This window comes from Symphalangus syndactylus, chromosome 10 (assembly GCF_028878055.3).
Source record: "Symphalangus syndactylus isolate Jambi chromosome 10, NHGRI_mSymSyn1-v2.1_pri, whole genome shotgun sequence".
NCBI classification, from domain to species: domain Eukaryota; kingdom Metazoa; phylum Chordata; class Mammalia; order Primates; family Hylobatidae; genus Symphalangus; species Symphalangus syndactylus.
The window spans coordinates 61,133,989-61,149,154 of record NC_072432.2 but is presented as its reverse complement, the minus strand read 5'-3'; the positions used below and the strand labels follow the sequence as shown (position 1 = coordinate 61,149,154).

The following is a 15,166-nucleotide window of genomic DNA, read 5'->3' as shown; positions in this document are numbered from 1 at the left end:
TGAATCTCTGCCATTTTGTCTGTGTTGACATTAATTAAATATTAAATGTGTAAAAAAGATAGCCATTAAGAACAATAGGAAGTTTCTTTTTCCTCTGGTCCTGATCCAAACATTTCCCCCACCATCAATGATGTTTTTCTTAGTCTGCAACTTGCTGGAGGAAGCCCAAGCATGGTGAGCTTAGGAGCAGGTTGAGGAATAGGTTGAAGAATAGGTCTTTCTGTCAGCATGTCATCTCATTCGGGTTTATCAGGATTTCTAATTTGGCCTTTGGATCGAAGGAGAAGCAAAGGCATTCAGATGTGACCTGAACACCTCCTGAAAGACTCTCTGTTCCCTGGCTAGGACAGCTTCCTCACTGAGTCTGTTTTCTCTCACCTGAGCTGGGTGAAGACCATAGTTCTATATATCAGATGTCAGTAACGTCTTATTGAAACCTCTGTTTCTACAGGGATTAGGGGAAAGTTAATCTTAAAATGTGAATTTAAGAAATGTGTCCTGTGCCCAGGGCTGGGGGCAGCCGGGGAAAGAATGTCCACACGGGGTTTGGAAGTTGTGCTCTGGGGTATCCTTGGCTCCCTTTCTGGGCTTCCTGCCACTAATGTCAAATTCTGAGTTCTCCCCTGTTCTTTGTAACCGATGCTGTGAAAGTGAGCCTTGCCTTTGGCGCTTGATTTTATTCTGGCATGAAGGAGTAATTTGATAGAAGCTGATTTTCAAAAGAATTAGTTGGTATGATTTTGAAAAAGTTTACAGTGGGCAACGCCATTTTTGTTTTGGTTAATACATAGGTTCTCCTCTCAGCAATTTTCAGGTCATCAGAAGAAAGAAAGGATGTTGGGCTGCATAGAACTGAATACTCCACTGCTCTTACAAAAACTTTGTTATTATACTGTTAGGGTGTGCAAAACTCTAGAGCCTAAAGTAGATGGGAGGGGTCTAAAAGGAGAGGTTGGTCATTCAAAGAATAAGCTCCTTTGTTATCACTATTTGTCATAGAATAGTAACACTTCCTTTACTCTGTAAAGAAAAATGAGGTAGCACAGGAGAGGAAATTACAAGTACACTTTCAGTGCAGGATGGGAGGAAGTAAAAGTGTTTGAATATGGAAGTAAAAGTTTATCTCAGGTCTTCTTAATTTTTCACCTAGGTAGAAAGTCTGATTTTCGTTATCCTCTCTACCCCCCCCCCAAAAAAAATTGTAGGTACATAGGAGTTGTATATATTTATGGGGTACATGAGATGTTTTGATATAAGTAGGCAACATCTTTATTTTTTACAGTAAGGTTTTGCAATTTTTATTTATTTGTTTGCTATGTTTTATTCACTTGTCTATTTTTCTTACATTGGAATTGTGTAAAAATGGACGTGTCTGTTTTACAGGTGAATATCATTCCAATAATTGCAAAAGCTGACACCATTGCCAAGAATGAACTGCACAAATTCAAGAGTAAGATCATGAGTGAACTAGTCAGCAATGGGGTCCAGATATATCAGTTTCCCACTGATGAAGAAACGGTGGCAGAGATTAACGCAACAATGAGTGTAAGTCCTCAAGTCAAATGGGAACAAGTGATTTTTATGAACGCCTGTCTTAGTAGCAGCATTGTAGAGTGGCTGGAGCACTGGACTGACTAGGAACCTGATGACTTCAGGTGTAGTCCAGCTTTGCCACCACTTGAAGTCATTTAACCAGTCTGCTCCTCAGTCTCTCCATCTGTCAAATGGGAGCATTAGACAAGATGATCTCAAATTTCCTTCCCACTCTAACAGTTACGATTTCTACAGCAAATCTTGTGAGAAGGAAATGCCAGCCCAGTACCATTTCACAAAAAGCAGCTCAAAGGAAATAGATCTGTGCTTGTTTCCACCAGTCTTGTCATAAATACGTTGGCTTGCCCCAATTTTGCTTTGGTGATTGGATCCTGCCCTTCCCTCCTTTCTATTTTCCCTACACTTTTCTAATCATTAGGTAAACTGGCAATTGAGGATACAATTTCCACATCACAGAGAGGAACTAGTCAGGAGATAAATGATTAAAGCGACAGTGGTTCCCTGTGTGATTGTGATGTAATCCCTCCTGGTGAGTCTCCATCCTGCCGGTTAATGCTCAAGTCTGTTTCACTGCTCTTTTGTGTGTCTCACAGCCCATAGCTCAGCTGTGAGCTGCAATGACTCTGCGCATCTTTTTTTCCCTTTGGGAATGCATAACATCCATGAAAGCCACATGCTTTCCATATAGTGGAAGCCCATTGATGGTTGTTGGAATTCAAAGTAGTAAAGGCTCTAGAATCATTGGAAGAATCTGGAAAGCAGATTCTTCCCAGGAAATAGGCATGATGGGGTGTGAAAGGAAGGCTGCCACGAGGGAAAATGGCTAGACTTGTGCAAAAGAATGAATGGATAGAAGATCACCAAGGGGTTTTGGTCCCATTACGAAGTGAGTGTTTAACTAGTAGAGCCACTGAGATGGAAGATACACCTTACTTCTTGGGAAGTAGTGAGTTCCCATCGCCAGTGGTTAGTAGATAACAGACCCTGTTTCAGTCCACTTGGAAGAGATACTGTAGCAGGAATTCTTAAGCAGGATTGAACTGTATAATAGGCAAGATCTCTTCCACCTCTAAAATTCTCTGGTTGTGGGTATTGGGAGCTACATAATAATAATAGCATGTGACATTTTTCACATTTCTGGAGCATTTACTACGCACCAGGAACTGTTCAAGACTTTCCATTTAATCCTCACAACAGTTGCATAGGTAGGTGCTGTTATTATTCCTACCTCATATATGAGGAGACTGCAGCATAGCACCTAAGATTGTACGGCTGTGGGTAGTGGAGGTAGGATTGGAACCTAGGCTTTGGCTGTCAGGCTACACTCTCACCCTGTGTACTACTGCCCGAGCAGAGCAGTGTACCGTCAGCCTCAGCATCCATGGATTTCACCAGCCGTGGACCAAAGATATTTGGAAAAAAAATGCAACAATAAAAACAGTAATACTATATATATATATATATATATATATGGCCAGGCACAGTGGCTCATACCTGTAATCCCAGCACTTTGGGAGGCTGAGGAGGGAGGATCACTTGAGGCCAGGGGCTCAAGACCAGCCTGGTCAACATAGCAAGAAAATAAAAAATAAATTCTACAAAAAAAATTTTTTTAAATAGAGTATAATAACTATTTATATAGCGTTTACATTGTCTTAGGTATTATAATTTAGAGATGATTTAAAGTATACAGGAGGATGTGCATAGGTTATTTGTAAATACTATACCATTTTATATCAGAGATTTGAGCACCTGCAGATTTCAGTGTCCATGGACAGTCCTGGAACCAGTACCCTGTGGATACTGCAGGAGGTCTGTACTTTTTTATAGCAAGGTCAAAATCTCAAACTGAGATGGCACTCCTTTATTCTGCTGTAGAACTGTAATTTGGGATGTCAGTGTGGGATTCAGGAAGTACATGAATGACTGCTATGTAATTTTTCTTTATATTCCTATCCTTCTAGATAATTTTTCATTATTTTCCAGTCATGGAACTGTATCTGTGTTAAACTTATTGGAAAGAAAATACCCAAGAATTTTTGCTCTCTGTCTTTATCAGATTAATAGAACTGAATCTCTGCCATTCCAAATTAATCCTGCTCTTTAAAGAAATTTTCATTTAGGCTCTTCATTACAAACAATTCTTGCTGATCAAATTCCACGTAATGTCTGAGGAAAACAGATTCCACTGGCAGTTGCTTTTGTTACATTTGAGTGGAGAAATTTCCTTGGTCATTACACCAAAATATTGACCGGAAAGGTCCTGTTGCTCCTCAACTTCAGGGGAAACAATAGTGTTCAGGTCTGAAACTCAGACTTGTTTGAGAAAGAGAATGTGCTTTCTTTCCTTCTTAGGGTGTGAGATGAACTAGAACATTTCAATATCTTGAGCGTCCAACAAAATGCTACTTGGGCAACCTGAGCCAATGATTATGCCAAGTTCTCTGTAGGAGAGGGATTGGCTTACAAACTTTATCTTCTTTCTCAATGTATCTATAGTGGAAGAACACTGGATCAAGGAACTCTAAATAATAATTCTTGGAGCGGCTATTTCAAATCTTATTCTTACATGCTGATAGAAAAAAGATAGGATTATTATTTCCTCCCCCACTCAGAATGCGGCGACAACTACCAAATAAACTGATGTGAAAGAGTCAATTGTCTTAGACACCATCTCTACTTCAGATAAATCTGGGTGCAAAGCTTGAGCCAGTAATTTGGGCTAAGGTGTGTTTCTGACTTAGAATTTGTGCCGTAGTCAACTGTCTAAAGCAGTGTTGTTCAAATAGAACTATAATGTGAGACACACAAGTATTTTAAAATTTTCTAGTAGCTACCTTAAAAAAAGTAAAAAGAAATGTGAAATTAATTTTAAGGACTTAACCTAGTATGTTGCAAAATATAATTTCAACATGTAATCAATATAAAAATTATTAGATATTTTAGGCAGGGCACGGTGGCTCATGCCTGTAATCCCAGCACTTTCGGAGGCCAAGGCGGGCGGATCACAAGGTCAGGAGATCGAGACCATCCTGGCTAACACAGTGAAACCCCGTCTCTACTAAAAATACAAAAATTAGCTGGGCGTGGTGGCCAGCGCCTGTAGTCCCAGCTATTCGAGATGCTGAGGCAGGAGAATGGCATGAACCTGGGAGGTGGAGCTTGCAGTGAGCTGGGATCGCACCACTGCACTCCAGCCTGGGCAACAGAGCGAGACTCCATCTCAACAAAACAAAACAAAAAAAAGATATTTTAATGGTAGGTCTTTGAGATCCAGTGTATATTTTACAATGACAGTATATCTCATCGTGGACTGAATTTTCACCAAAAATACTTTATCTGTATTTACATTTTATAAAAGTCACAGCTAAAAAGGTTAATTTACATACCCTGGTTTCTCCTAACATACCTTAAAGATTTTCAGTATGAAATAAGTGCCAAAAAGATACTTTATCTTTAATCTTTGTGTCTACCTTGCCATCTACCTTGGTCTTCTTTTTCAGAAGATTTGAGTTTGAAGCAAAGTGAAATGCAGTTTTACCAAAACAATAAAGTTGCATTTAATGGAAAAATATTTTACGTTGCTTCCATTTTAAATTTAGATGTAAACTAATTAAAAGTTAGATATTCAATTTCTTGTTCCTACAAGCTGTATTTCAAGTGCTCAACAGTCACATATAGTTAGTGGCTACTGCATCGGCTAGCACAAGTCTTAAGCTTACTTTATAGTTGCAAAGACTCATACAGTTTTCCCTTGAATCTAGCTCGTGTCTCATACTCAGTGTTTGGTTATAAGAGGAGTGGGATATGTGACATCCACCCGCCAAACTGCAGCCTGCTTTTCCCTTGCCACCAAGTAGAGGACTGCAGAAGGAGGAAGAAGATAGAGACTGGTGGAAACTAGTCTGTCAGAGCAGGGGAAAGTAACTATTCTCTGTCCTTTTGCTTGGCAGGTCCATCTCCCATTTGCAGTGGTTGGCAGCACTGAAGAGGTGAAGATTGGCAACAAGATGGCAAAGGCCAGGCAGTACCCCTGGGGTGTGGTGCAGGGTATGTGCACAGCATGGGAGATGGAGTCTTCATATTTAGCCCCTATGTGAATGGCCGTGTTTGTTCATTTCCTGTCTTGTTTAGGGAGGCCCTCAACAGTGGGCTGGCAGTGAGAGGGAGTGGTGGGGCTCCACACATGGCAATCGTAGAGGTGAGGAAGAAAGAAAAAGTAATCAGCTAGGTAGACAATGGAGAGACATGGCTGCCAAGCCCTTGAGGTAGCCCCTCAAGGATGCTAGGTTGTGTAGGGAATTAATATAAAGTCCTGATTGAAAAATAGTTCTTCCCTAGGAGTTGGAGCTCGTTTCATCAGCCAAGTATTAAAAAGCAGCAAAAAGTTTCTTGCAAACTAGAGGGTACTTTTTTCTCCATCAACTATGCAAACAATGTCTTCTAATAAAATGTTATCTTAGTAAATCTGAGACTTAGGAGAATATTTGACCTATATTTGCCACTGTGGGGCATGGCCACAGTCTAACCTGAAAGCTTGTCAGGTGTGTCACTTTGAAGGACAAGGACTGTGTGACCTACTCTTGTGTTCTGAAGGAGGACATCCAGTGCTATGGATTAAGCAGGATGGCTACAGAAAGTTCTTCATTGGTTTAAGATGTATCAGACCTCCTTTTCCTCTGTTTTGAATAAAGGCAATAAAGCTGTGAGAAGAAACAGTACCTTTGAGTTCCCTGGGAAAAATACAATTTTTCTTACTCTTACTAATTTCTCTACAATAAGAAAACTCCTTTCTTCCCAGTGTTGTTGATAAAATTAAATGAAGTGGTATGTAAAAGTGGCCCTGCACAGTTATAGACAGCATGGAGTGGTACAAATACATCTGGCTTTGGGCCAGATGTTCTGGCATTTGAATCTAGACTCTGCTACCTCTCTTTGGGAGGTCAGCTTGCTCACCAGGCTCCTGCGTCTGCAAAGCAAGAGTCATGACATCTAGTTGGCAGAGTTATTATGAAGGGTAAAGACAATATTTGTTTTCAAGCTCCTCCCTGTGTGCTCTGTGCCGAGTAGGCACTCAGCAGTCGGCATTGTCATCAGTATTATGGTCAATGTTGTCAGAAATCTTGTCTTTGTCAGGAATGTAAGGTGAATCCAGTAAAGGATCTTCAGATGGTCTTGAGACCCCAGAGATTTCAGGAGTGATGGTAATAAAATCTTGGAAGCATCACTGCAGATATTTCAGTGACATCGTTGCTAATCTTGCTTCCTCCATTTCCCCCCTCTCTTGTAGTTGAGAATGAAAATCATTGCGATTTTGTGAAACTTCGAGAGATGCTGATCCGGGTGAACATGGAGGACTTGCGAGAGCAGACTCACACCCGCCACTATGAATTGTACCGACGCTGTAAGCTTGAAGAGATGGGGTTCAAGGACACTGACCCTGACAGCAAACCCTTCAGGTATGAAGGCATCTAGCAATTAGGTGTCTCCCAGACAGTGGAGAGAGTGGCATGTTGGTACATCACAGAAATGCTTGCTGGGTTGAGATGGTGATGATGGAAGGATCTGGTGGGTGAAGATGAATACATATGTTGTCAGGCATTGTGATAATTGCTTTATTTGCATTATTTCAACTAACTTACCTAGTTGATGTCATTATTATCCACATTTTACAGATGAGGAAACAAAAGGCACTGAAAGTATAAACAAACTGCCCAAGGTCCTCCAAGTAGTAAAAATGGTGTGGTGTTGAGCTCTTGCCATCTGGGTCCCGAGCCCAGGTTTCTGCCAGTTCTCTTGCAGAGGTACAGAGCCTGGTCGATATATTTACAAAGGTGAGGCTGCTGATTACAGTTTGCCCCATTCATTTTTGCCAAACACCTTTAACTTCCGAAAGCCCTTCCTTTGTCAAGCACTTTTACTATTAGCTTTCAGTGGTTCAGTAAAATTCTAACAACAAAGAATCAGGAGGAAAGGAGAATAGCTTTTAGGAGATCTATGTATTTTCTTATATCACTGACGGATGGAGACGCAAAATGTGAAGGGGAGAAATGGATGTAGAATCAATACCCTAGCCGAAGCCCAGACCCCGTCAGAATCCAGTGGTAGGGATAGGATTGGCAAGGCTGGGGTGCTGTTGCCGTAGTGAGTCGTGGGATGGTTCTGGGTAAAGGTGTGGGGTGAGGCTGCCAGGCCAGGTTCACCACCTCCTGGTCGAGGAGAGGATTGTCCAGATGGTGCCCAAGCAGTTTTCTTTTCTTTTTCTATTTTTTTTTTTTTTTTTTTTTTTGAGATGGAGCCTTGCTCTGTCACCAGGATGGAGTGCCTCAGCCTCCCAAAGTGCTGGGATTACAGGCGTGAGCCACCACATCTGGCCCCCAAGCTGTTTCTTAATGGGGATTTGAATTCAGGTGGTGTGAGGTGTGTCTGGGTTCTGTGCCTTTACAAATTGAGGGCCATAGTTCCTTGGGGAAAAAAAACCTGTCTTTCTCCTCTTTGGCCTACAACACACTCTGATGTCTACAAGCTGGCTGACAATAGAACCGGAGGCAGCCTGTGCACAGCAGATTCTGTCCCCGTGGGTCTGTAGGAGGGAGTTTATTTTCTTGCAATTGCTTTAGAGATAGTTTAGGAATGCCTGGGCTTGTCGCCTGGCACTGTGCTACTGAGGAGTTCCATGAGCATGTGTGTATGCAGTGAGAACAAATGCAGAACCCAGACAAGGGGCTTACCAAGAAGTTAACTTCTAGCCAAGATTGCATCATTCACTCCTGCCCTGACGGCTTGCAAAACTGACCATCTCCAACCATGTGAAAATCATGTTCTGAGGCAAGGTGTAGGACACCTTTTTGTGTACACAGGTTTAGCTAATTGAACCTTGAAATGCATTTACCAGAAAATAGTCCTTACAAAATCAAGTCCACTTTATGGTTACTAAACCTGATGAAATGGTTTCTGTGTGGGAAAGGCCGGCTTCAGTATTACGTAAAATATTTGTTTTCATGCAAAGAGATATGGAACAAAAGGAACTGTCATAAAATTGAATTCATTTTCCCCTCACCTTCATTCAAATCCAGACAGTGTTGAAGAGCACTGAGCTAGGAGTCAGGAGTTTGGGTTCAGTTCCTGGTCCTGCTACGCTACAAGTTCTTAACCCTTCTGGGCCTGAGTTTCTTCATCTGTGAAATGAGGAGCTGATCCAGATCAGGGAATAATTAGATCCAGTAAAAAAAAAAATTTTTTCCATATTGGGTTAGATAGTAAATATTTTAGATTCTGCAGGCCAAACGGTCTCTGTCACAACTATTCAGTTCTGCCCTTGTCGTCCGAAAGCAGCCATAGACCATACTGTAAATGAATGGGCATGGGTGTGTTCTAGTAAAACTTCCTTTACAAAAACAGATGGGGGGCCAGATTTGGTCCTCGGCTATAGTTTCCCAACCCCTAGATGATATCATAACTTGGAGCCTGTGAACTGCCTGCAAAAGTTAGAATGCGTGTGACTGCTTCTTGAGTTTGTTAGAGGTCATTTACCTCCCAAAGTGTTTTACTTCTCAAAATGTTCAGAGCCATTTGGCATAGTTGTGTTTCTTTCAACTCAGGAATCTGTGGAATTTGAAGAGTCTGTGATGCTACCCTTAGCTATCTCCACCACCAGGAAGGGCCCAGTGGCCTAAGTTTGCCTACTGGGACAGGCAAGACCAAGTCCTTCCACCATCTTGACTGGGTTCCTTAGGTTCCCTGGGAGCCTGGGGATTGTGAGGATTTCCTGCTGCTGCAGATTCACAGCCTGCTAAGTTGTCTGTGTAGCCAGCATTTTAATTAAGGCATTTCCTGCAAGCCCAGAGTAACTGCCCACCAGGAGGAGGTGGAGCTGGGTAGGCCCAGCAGGGCTTCTGCAAGGGACAGCTGCTGGGCAAGCCCACTGCTTTGTTCTCCCTGTTTCAGGGGCTTCAGGATTGGTGAGGGACATCACGGAGGCTGCCTGATGCTTAGAGAGCATGCTTTATCCATATCTCCCCTCCCCACTTGGATCCATTTCCCCTGGCCTGAGTTTTACTTTTTGATGATGAAAAGGGAAAATGTACACACGCACACACACACATACAATATATATAATAATATATATTAATTATATATATTACTAATATATAATATAATTACATAATAATATATAATATATACACATATATATATACACACATATATATTACCAAGGCCTTTACTTTTTTCCATATATAAGAAAATTAGAAAAAAGTGGACCTTCTAAAAATAAATACCTTCCAACATCTCGATAACTGGGACCAGGTTTTCCATTTCAACTGGAAACAATTTATCCTCTTAGACCACTCATTCAAACTCTGATGTCCCTCCTGGTTTAGGGAAGATTACTTGGTACCAAAAGTTGGCTTTGAATCACATGTCTTGGGAAATAGTGATACGAAATGAATTTAATTTTCCTTTTCTTGGAAACCACTACTTTTAAAAGGGCTCAGCCTTTCCCTTTGAAGAATTTCCGGCACCCTCAGCACTTCCTGTGCACCTGAGAGGGAGGAATGGAGTGAGGTGCCTCTGTTTGGAGGATGACAGAGTTAAGGAAAAGCGGAGGCCACAATTGATTGAAGTGATTTTCCAGAATTTCATCTGCAAAGTCACCATTCCTGGATGTGCTTGGAAGATGGATCTTCGTGTGAATTTAGGCTGAGCTTGGAGGAGTATAAATGAAGGGCTTAAGGTTTTATTATATTCTCAAAGCACAGGATTTCTGCATAGGTGTGCAGTGAAGTTCATCCTTCCCAGTGAGCACCCTCGTTCACCATTTGTCCTCTGGGCCCCACTTGTGTTTACAGTACATGTCTGTAAAACAGAGAGTGACCTCTAATGCCAAGTCTAGTAAGAGGCAGTGCCATGGTGTATGTTACACAGTGTGAGGCAAAAGGAGGAGCAGTGCACGCTCAGAGACGCTGTATTCAAGCCTTGGCAGCACACCACGGCAGTAAAGCTAGTGGAGCCCATTCCTGGGTTGCCTTTAAACCTGCCTGCATTCACACTTGTGTCTTTATTGTCTTGTGGCAGAATACGTATATAACCAGGCATTCGTCTGCTCTTTCCCAAGCCCATCTTTATCCGCTCCCGTGCATGCCCGGCTGCTGCCCTGAAGCCTTGAAACTCATGCTTCTACCACCCAGAGCACCCATGCTTCCCTGGACCCAGGCGTCTCCTTCCTCCAGACCCCAGCCCCTTTCTGGCTGGCATTATAGGGTAGAAGAGGAGACGTCACGTGTCTCCCATGAGCCACTCCCTGCTTCCTTTCTCCTGAGAGGCCACAGCGCTTTTCCTAACAGTACCTGCCCAAGCTGCTCCCATCTCACCTTGGAACACCACCGTCTCCTTGCTTCACTCCCGTTCAACTCACACCAAGCGCTCAGTTACCACCATTTTCTCAGAGGCCAACAAGGTCCAGGCCCTGGAGACTCACTTGTTTTTGGGAGTGCCTGGGCCTCTGTACACCAGCCATGCAGTGCGGGAGGTGGAGTTCTTATCTGAGCAAGGCAGCCTGGGCTCAATCCTGGCTCTGTTACTTAGATTTTAGTTGCAATTGCAGTAAGAGAGTACTAAGTACTCTCTTACTGTGGTGTGACCTGGTCAAATTACCTGTGTGTCCAAGTTTCTCCATCTATAAAGTGGGAGGTGATAGTAATGTCTACCTTATTGGGTTGTTTTAAGGATTAAATGAATTCACATGTGTATTGCTCCACTCCACAAAAGCTGGTGGAGATGATCATACTCTGGCCTGCCCTCCACTAGATGCTTTTAGATAAGAACAGAGAGAGAATCGTGCTGTGTGAATCACCAGAATGAAGGATGAACTGAAGTGTCTGTGTTCGTTCTCTCTTCCTTTGACTTCCACAAGCAAAACCTGCCTCTCCCAAGGGCTGATAAAATCCTCAATTTCAAATCAATCTAAAATCTTGTGAAAAAGGTACACATTTCTCACTTAGAAAAGGGTATTAATAACTGTAATTAAAAATTAAGTTTGAAGAACTAAAAGTTGCAAAAGATACCACTAAAGGGATGGGTGCAGTGGCTCACACCTGAAATCCCAGCACTCCGGGAGGCTGAGGTAGGAGGATCACTTGAGCTCAGGAATTTAAGACCAGCCTGGGCAACACAGGGAGACTTCATCTCAACAAAAAATTAAAAAAGAAATTAGCTGGGCATGGCGGCACATGCTTGTGTTCGGTCCCAACTACTCGAAAAGCTGAAGTGGGAAGATCGCTTGGGCCCAGGATTTCGAGCGTATAGTGAGCTATGATCCTGCTCTTGCACTCCAGCCTGGGTGAGACAGTAGGAGCCTGTCTCAAAAAAAAAAAAAAGATGTAAAATCACTTTGGATATCTTTACTGAATATGAGCCAGTTCCTTCTGAACTGGTCTTCAATGACTGGAAATATTAGTGAGGGCTTGTGGCATCTCTAGTGGACAACTCAATTGGCAGAGGGTCTGGGAATCTGATTCTGTGGATGCTATGGTTCTCAATTATTTGTAAGTAACTAATTACAGTTATGATTCCTTGGGGTAAGGTTTTATGGCTTCTGTCTTATGTTCCTGATCATTGTTTCCAATGTCAGAGTTCAAAAGCTGGCTCACATCCTAAGACACAATGATATAAGAAGTAGCATTTGTTGAGCCCATTTGCCTGCTCTGGCCCAGGGTGTCACAACTGCTTCCAGACTCATGCCTGAAGCTAATCTTGCCAATGGCAAAGTTGCTCCTTAGGCTGTCTCTGGGACTAGGCTTTCCAATTTTGGACTGCAAGCTTCACTATAAAAAGCATTTTCCATCACGATCCAGCATACACATTTTGTGTAGTAATGCCTACTCTTAAACTTTTTAACGTACTGGTTAAGACCCACAATTGAGTTGTGATTCATAGTTTCATAAGATGGCTTGTGGTTGGGATTGGATAAAGAAGAGTCATTTAGTGAGTTCCCAGCATTTAGGGTAGCATTACCCAGAGCACATTCTATCAGTGAACTGCTTAAATTTTCCATGATCAGACAAATTTGGAGGATTTTAAGACAATCAAATTAAACAGATTCTTTTACTGAAGGGCTTCTCAGAGCATTTAAGACAAGCAGTAGTTAGCAAACTAGTTACATCAAATCACATGGGAAGCATTTAAAACTAGCAAACTAGTTGCATCAAATTACCTGGGAAGCATTTAAAACTAGACCATTTTGCCTTACCAGACATCCTGAATCAGCCTCTCCAGGACTGAACTTAGGACTCTGTATTTAGGGAAGTGTATGCAACAAAATGTGCCCAGTGCCCCTGCTGTGTGGCCAAGGTTGAGATCCACCATGCACTGTAAATCTGCTAAAAGGATAGCAGGGGCACCATTCTCCCTTCCATCTTTTGACGTTGGAGCCCCTCTTTTGGAGATCCTTTCTTGAAATTGGTGGTCTCTGGAATACACTTTGGGTAGTGTTTCTATCAAAGTTTCCATTGTTTGTTAGAAAGAAGAGGGAGATATATTCATTATTCTAAAATCAATAAAAAGTTTTCTGTAAAATTTCATAGGAGGGACGAGTCATCCTCTACCTGTGGCAATTCTGACCTAAATAATAGTGATGAAGAGTTTATTATAAGCTAATATGCAAAATTTCATGGATTATTTTATAGTTCTGTTATCAGTACACTTCTCTATATCTCTATCACTATAGATCTTAAACTTGAAGTCCAACTATTGCTATTAATATTAGCCAACACTAACATTGGCCAAACATGTTTTTATCTTGTAAGATAATGTGAAAGCGAAATGTACCTCTGGAAACTCAAAATACTTGATTGTTCATAAACAGGTACTATTGATAGTGGCAAGGGCAAGAGAACTTACTTTTAATAAACTAATAACCGTGTTAATTATTGAAGTATAAACCAGCCTAATTAATACGTTTTCTTTTTTTGAGACGGAGTCTTGCTCTGTTGCCCAGGCTGGAGTGCAATGGCATGGTCTCAACTCACTGCAACCTCCAATTCCTGGGTTCAAGTGATCCTCCTGCCCCAGCCTCCCAAGTAGCTGGGATTATAGGTGCTCATCACCACACCCAGCTAATTTTTGTATTTTCGGTAGAGATGGAGTTTCACCATATTGGCCAAGCTGGTCTCGAACTCTTGACCTCAGGTGATCCTCCTGCCTCAGCCTCCCAAAGTGCTGGGATTACAGGTGTGAGCCACCATGCTTGGCCTAATACATAACTAGTTGTGTGGTTCATTATAGATGTGTGTATCTACATGCACGTATGCTCCTATCACCTGAATTTCCTTTTTCTTCGTGTAAATGGACAGATGTAAATAATATGTGGTGGTCTGCGTGGTGCCATGGGTCATCCAGAGTGTCTATCCAGTTTGTAGTCTACACTTTGGATGAATTTGGTCCATGGGAAAGGCAGATATACTGCAGACGGTTAATATACAACAATTGTTGTAGGGAAACTACAAGACAAAGAGAGAAATAGCACCTTATAAAATATCAGCAAATGGGCCGGGCGCGGTGGCTCACGCTTGTAATCCCAGCACGTTGGGAGGCCGAGGCGGGCGGATCACGAGGTCAGGAGATCAAGACCACGGTGAAACCCCATCTCTACTAAAAATACAAAAAAATTAGCCGGGCGTGGTGGCGGGCGCCTGTAGTCCCAGCTACTTGGAGAGGCTGAGGCAGGAGAATGGCGTGAACCCGGGAGGCGGAGCTTGCAGTGAGCCGAGATCGCGCCACTGCACTCCAGCCTGGGCGACAGAGCGAGACTCCGTCTCAAAAAAAAAAAAAAAAAAAAAAAAATATCAGCAAATGTTTCTGTATGTATGTGGGGGTTGCAGTGGGAGTGTGTTTTCTTAAGCTGTGTTACCAAAGTGATGTCTCTGTAAATATATTTGTTTTGACTTAGAGATAAAGCTGAGCTGTAGCATTCAATGTAGAATATTGGGCTCTAACTTCTGAGACAGTCAGGAGGAGGATAGAATTGAAAATAAAAATTAAACTTCTCCCTGCTGTATTTACAACGGTAATATAACTTGAAAAGTAGCAATTTTTTTTACAGTACCTTTAAAGGTAATGTTGTCTCCTTAGTTTACTTGCTGGGTCTATTTTCCACATTGGGGGCTGGAGGGAGATGAGAGGGGAGGGTACCATCTACTGGGCACTGACTATATGTTCGATGTTTTATTCCCTTCCCCTCATTTCATTCTCAGGGTCATATCCCTAGAAGGTAAGTGTCACTGTATCCACGTCTTAGACCTTGGAGGCCGAGGGAGGCTGTGCTTCTCTAAGAACAGCCGGTTAGTTGGTATGGCCCAAATTCAAACCCAGATCTGTGGGACTCCAGTGCCTCTTCATTTCTCCGCCTATATCAGGCCTTCTCCATCTTCTCAAATTCTATATCACCTCCACCTCCTCAGCCCAGGTTTTCCCTGTGTGAATATATGTAAGATAAAACTTGGCTAGTCAGAGACACACCTTTAGTGCTGTGTCATGCTTACTGACTGATTTCTAGTTCTTGATGCACTTGTCTTTCCAACCACAGCATAACTAAAAGCAAAACAGTGTCATTCTA

General features: G+C 42.3%; 1 protein-coding gene across 2 annotated transcripts in view; it reads left to right on the top strand.

The window, feature by feature from the left end:
* SEPTIN11 (septin 11) overlaps nucleotides 1–15,166 on the top strand; it is a 93,049-nt gene that overhangs the window by 70,776 nt on the left and 7,107 nt on the right. For both annotated transcript variants that reach the window (XM_063610369.1, XM_055297248.2), the window contains exons 5-7: nucleotides 1,384–1,545; nucleotides 5,508–5,604; nucleotides 6,845–7,013. In XM_063610369.1, the coding sequence (XP_063466439.1) occupies nucleotides 1,384–1,545; nucleotides 5,508–5,604; nucleotides 6,845–7,013 (428 nt within the window). The remainder of the gene's footprint in view (nucleotides 1–1,383; nucleotides 1,546–5,507; nucleotides 5,605–6,844; nucleotides 7,014–15,166) is intronic.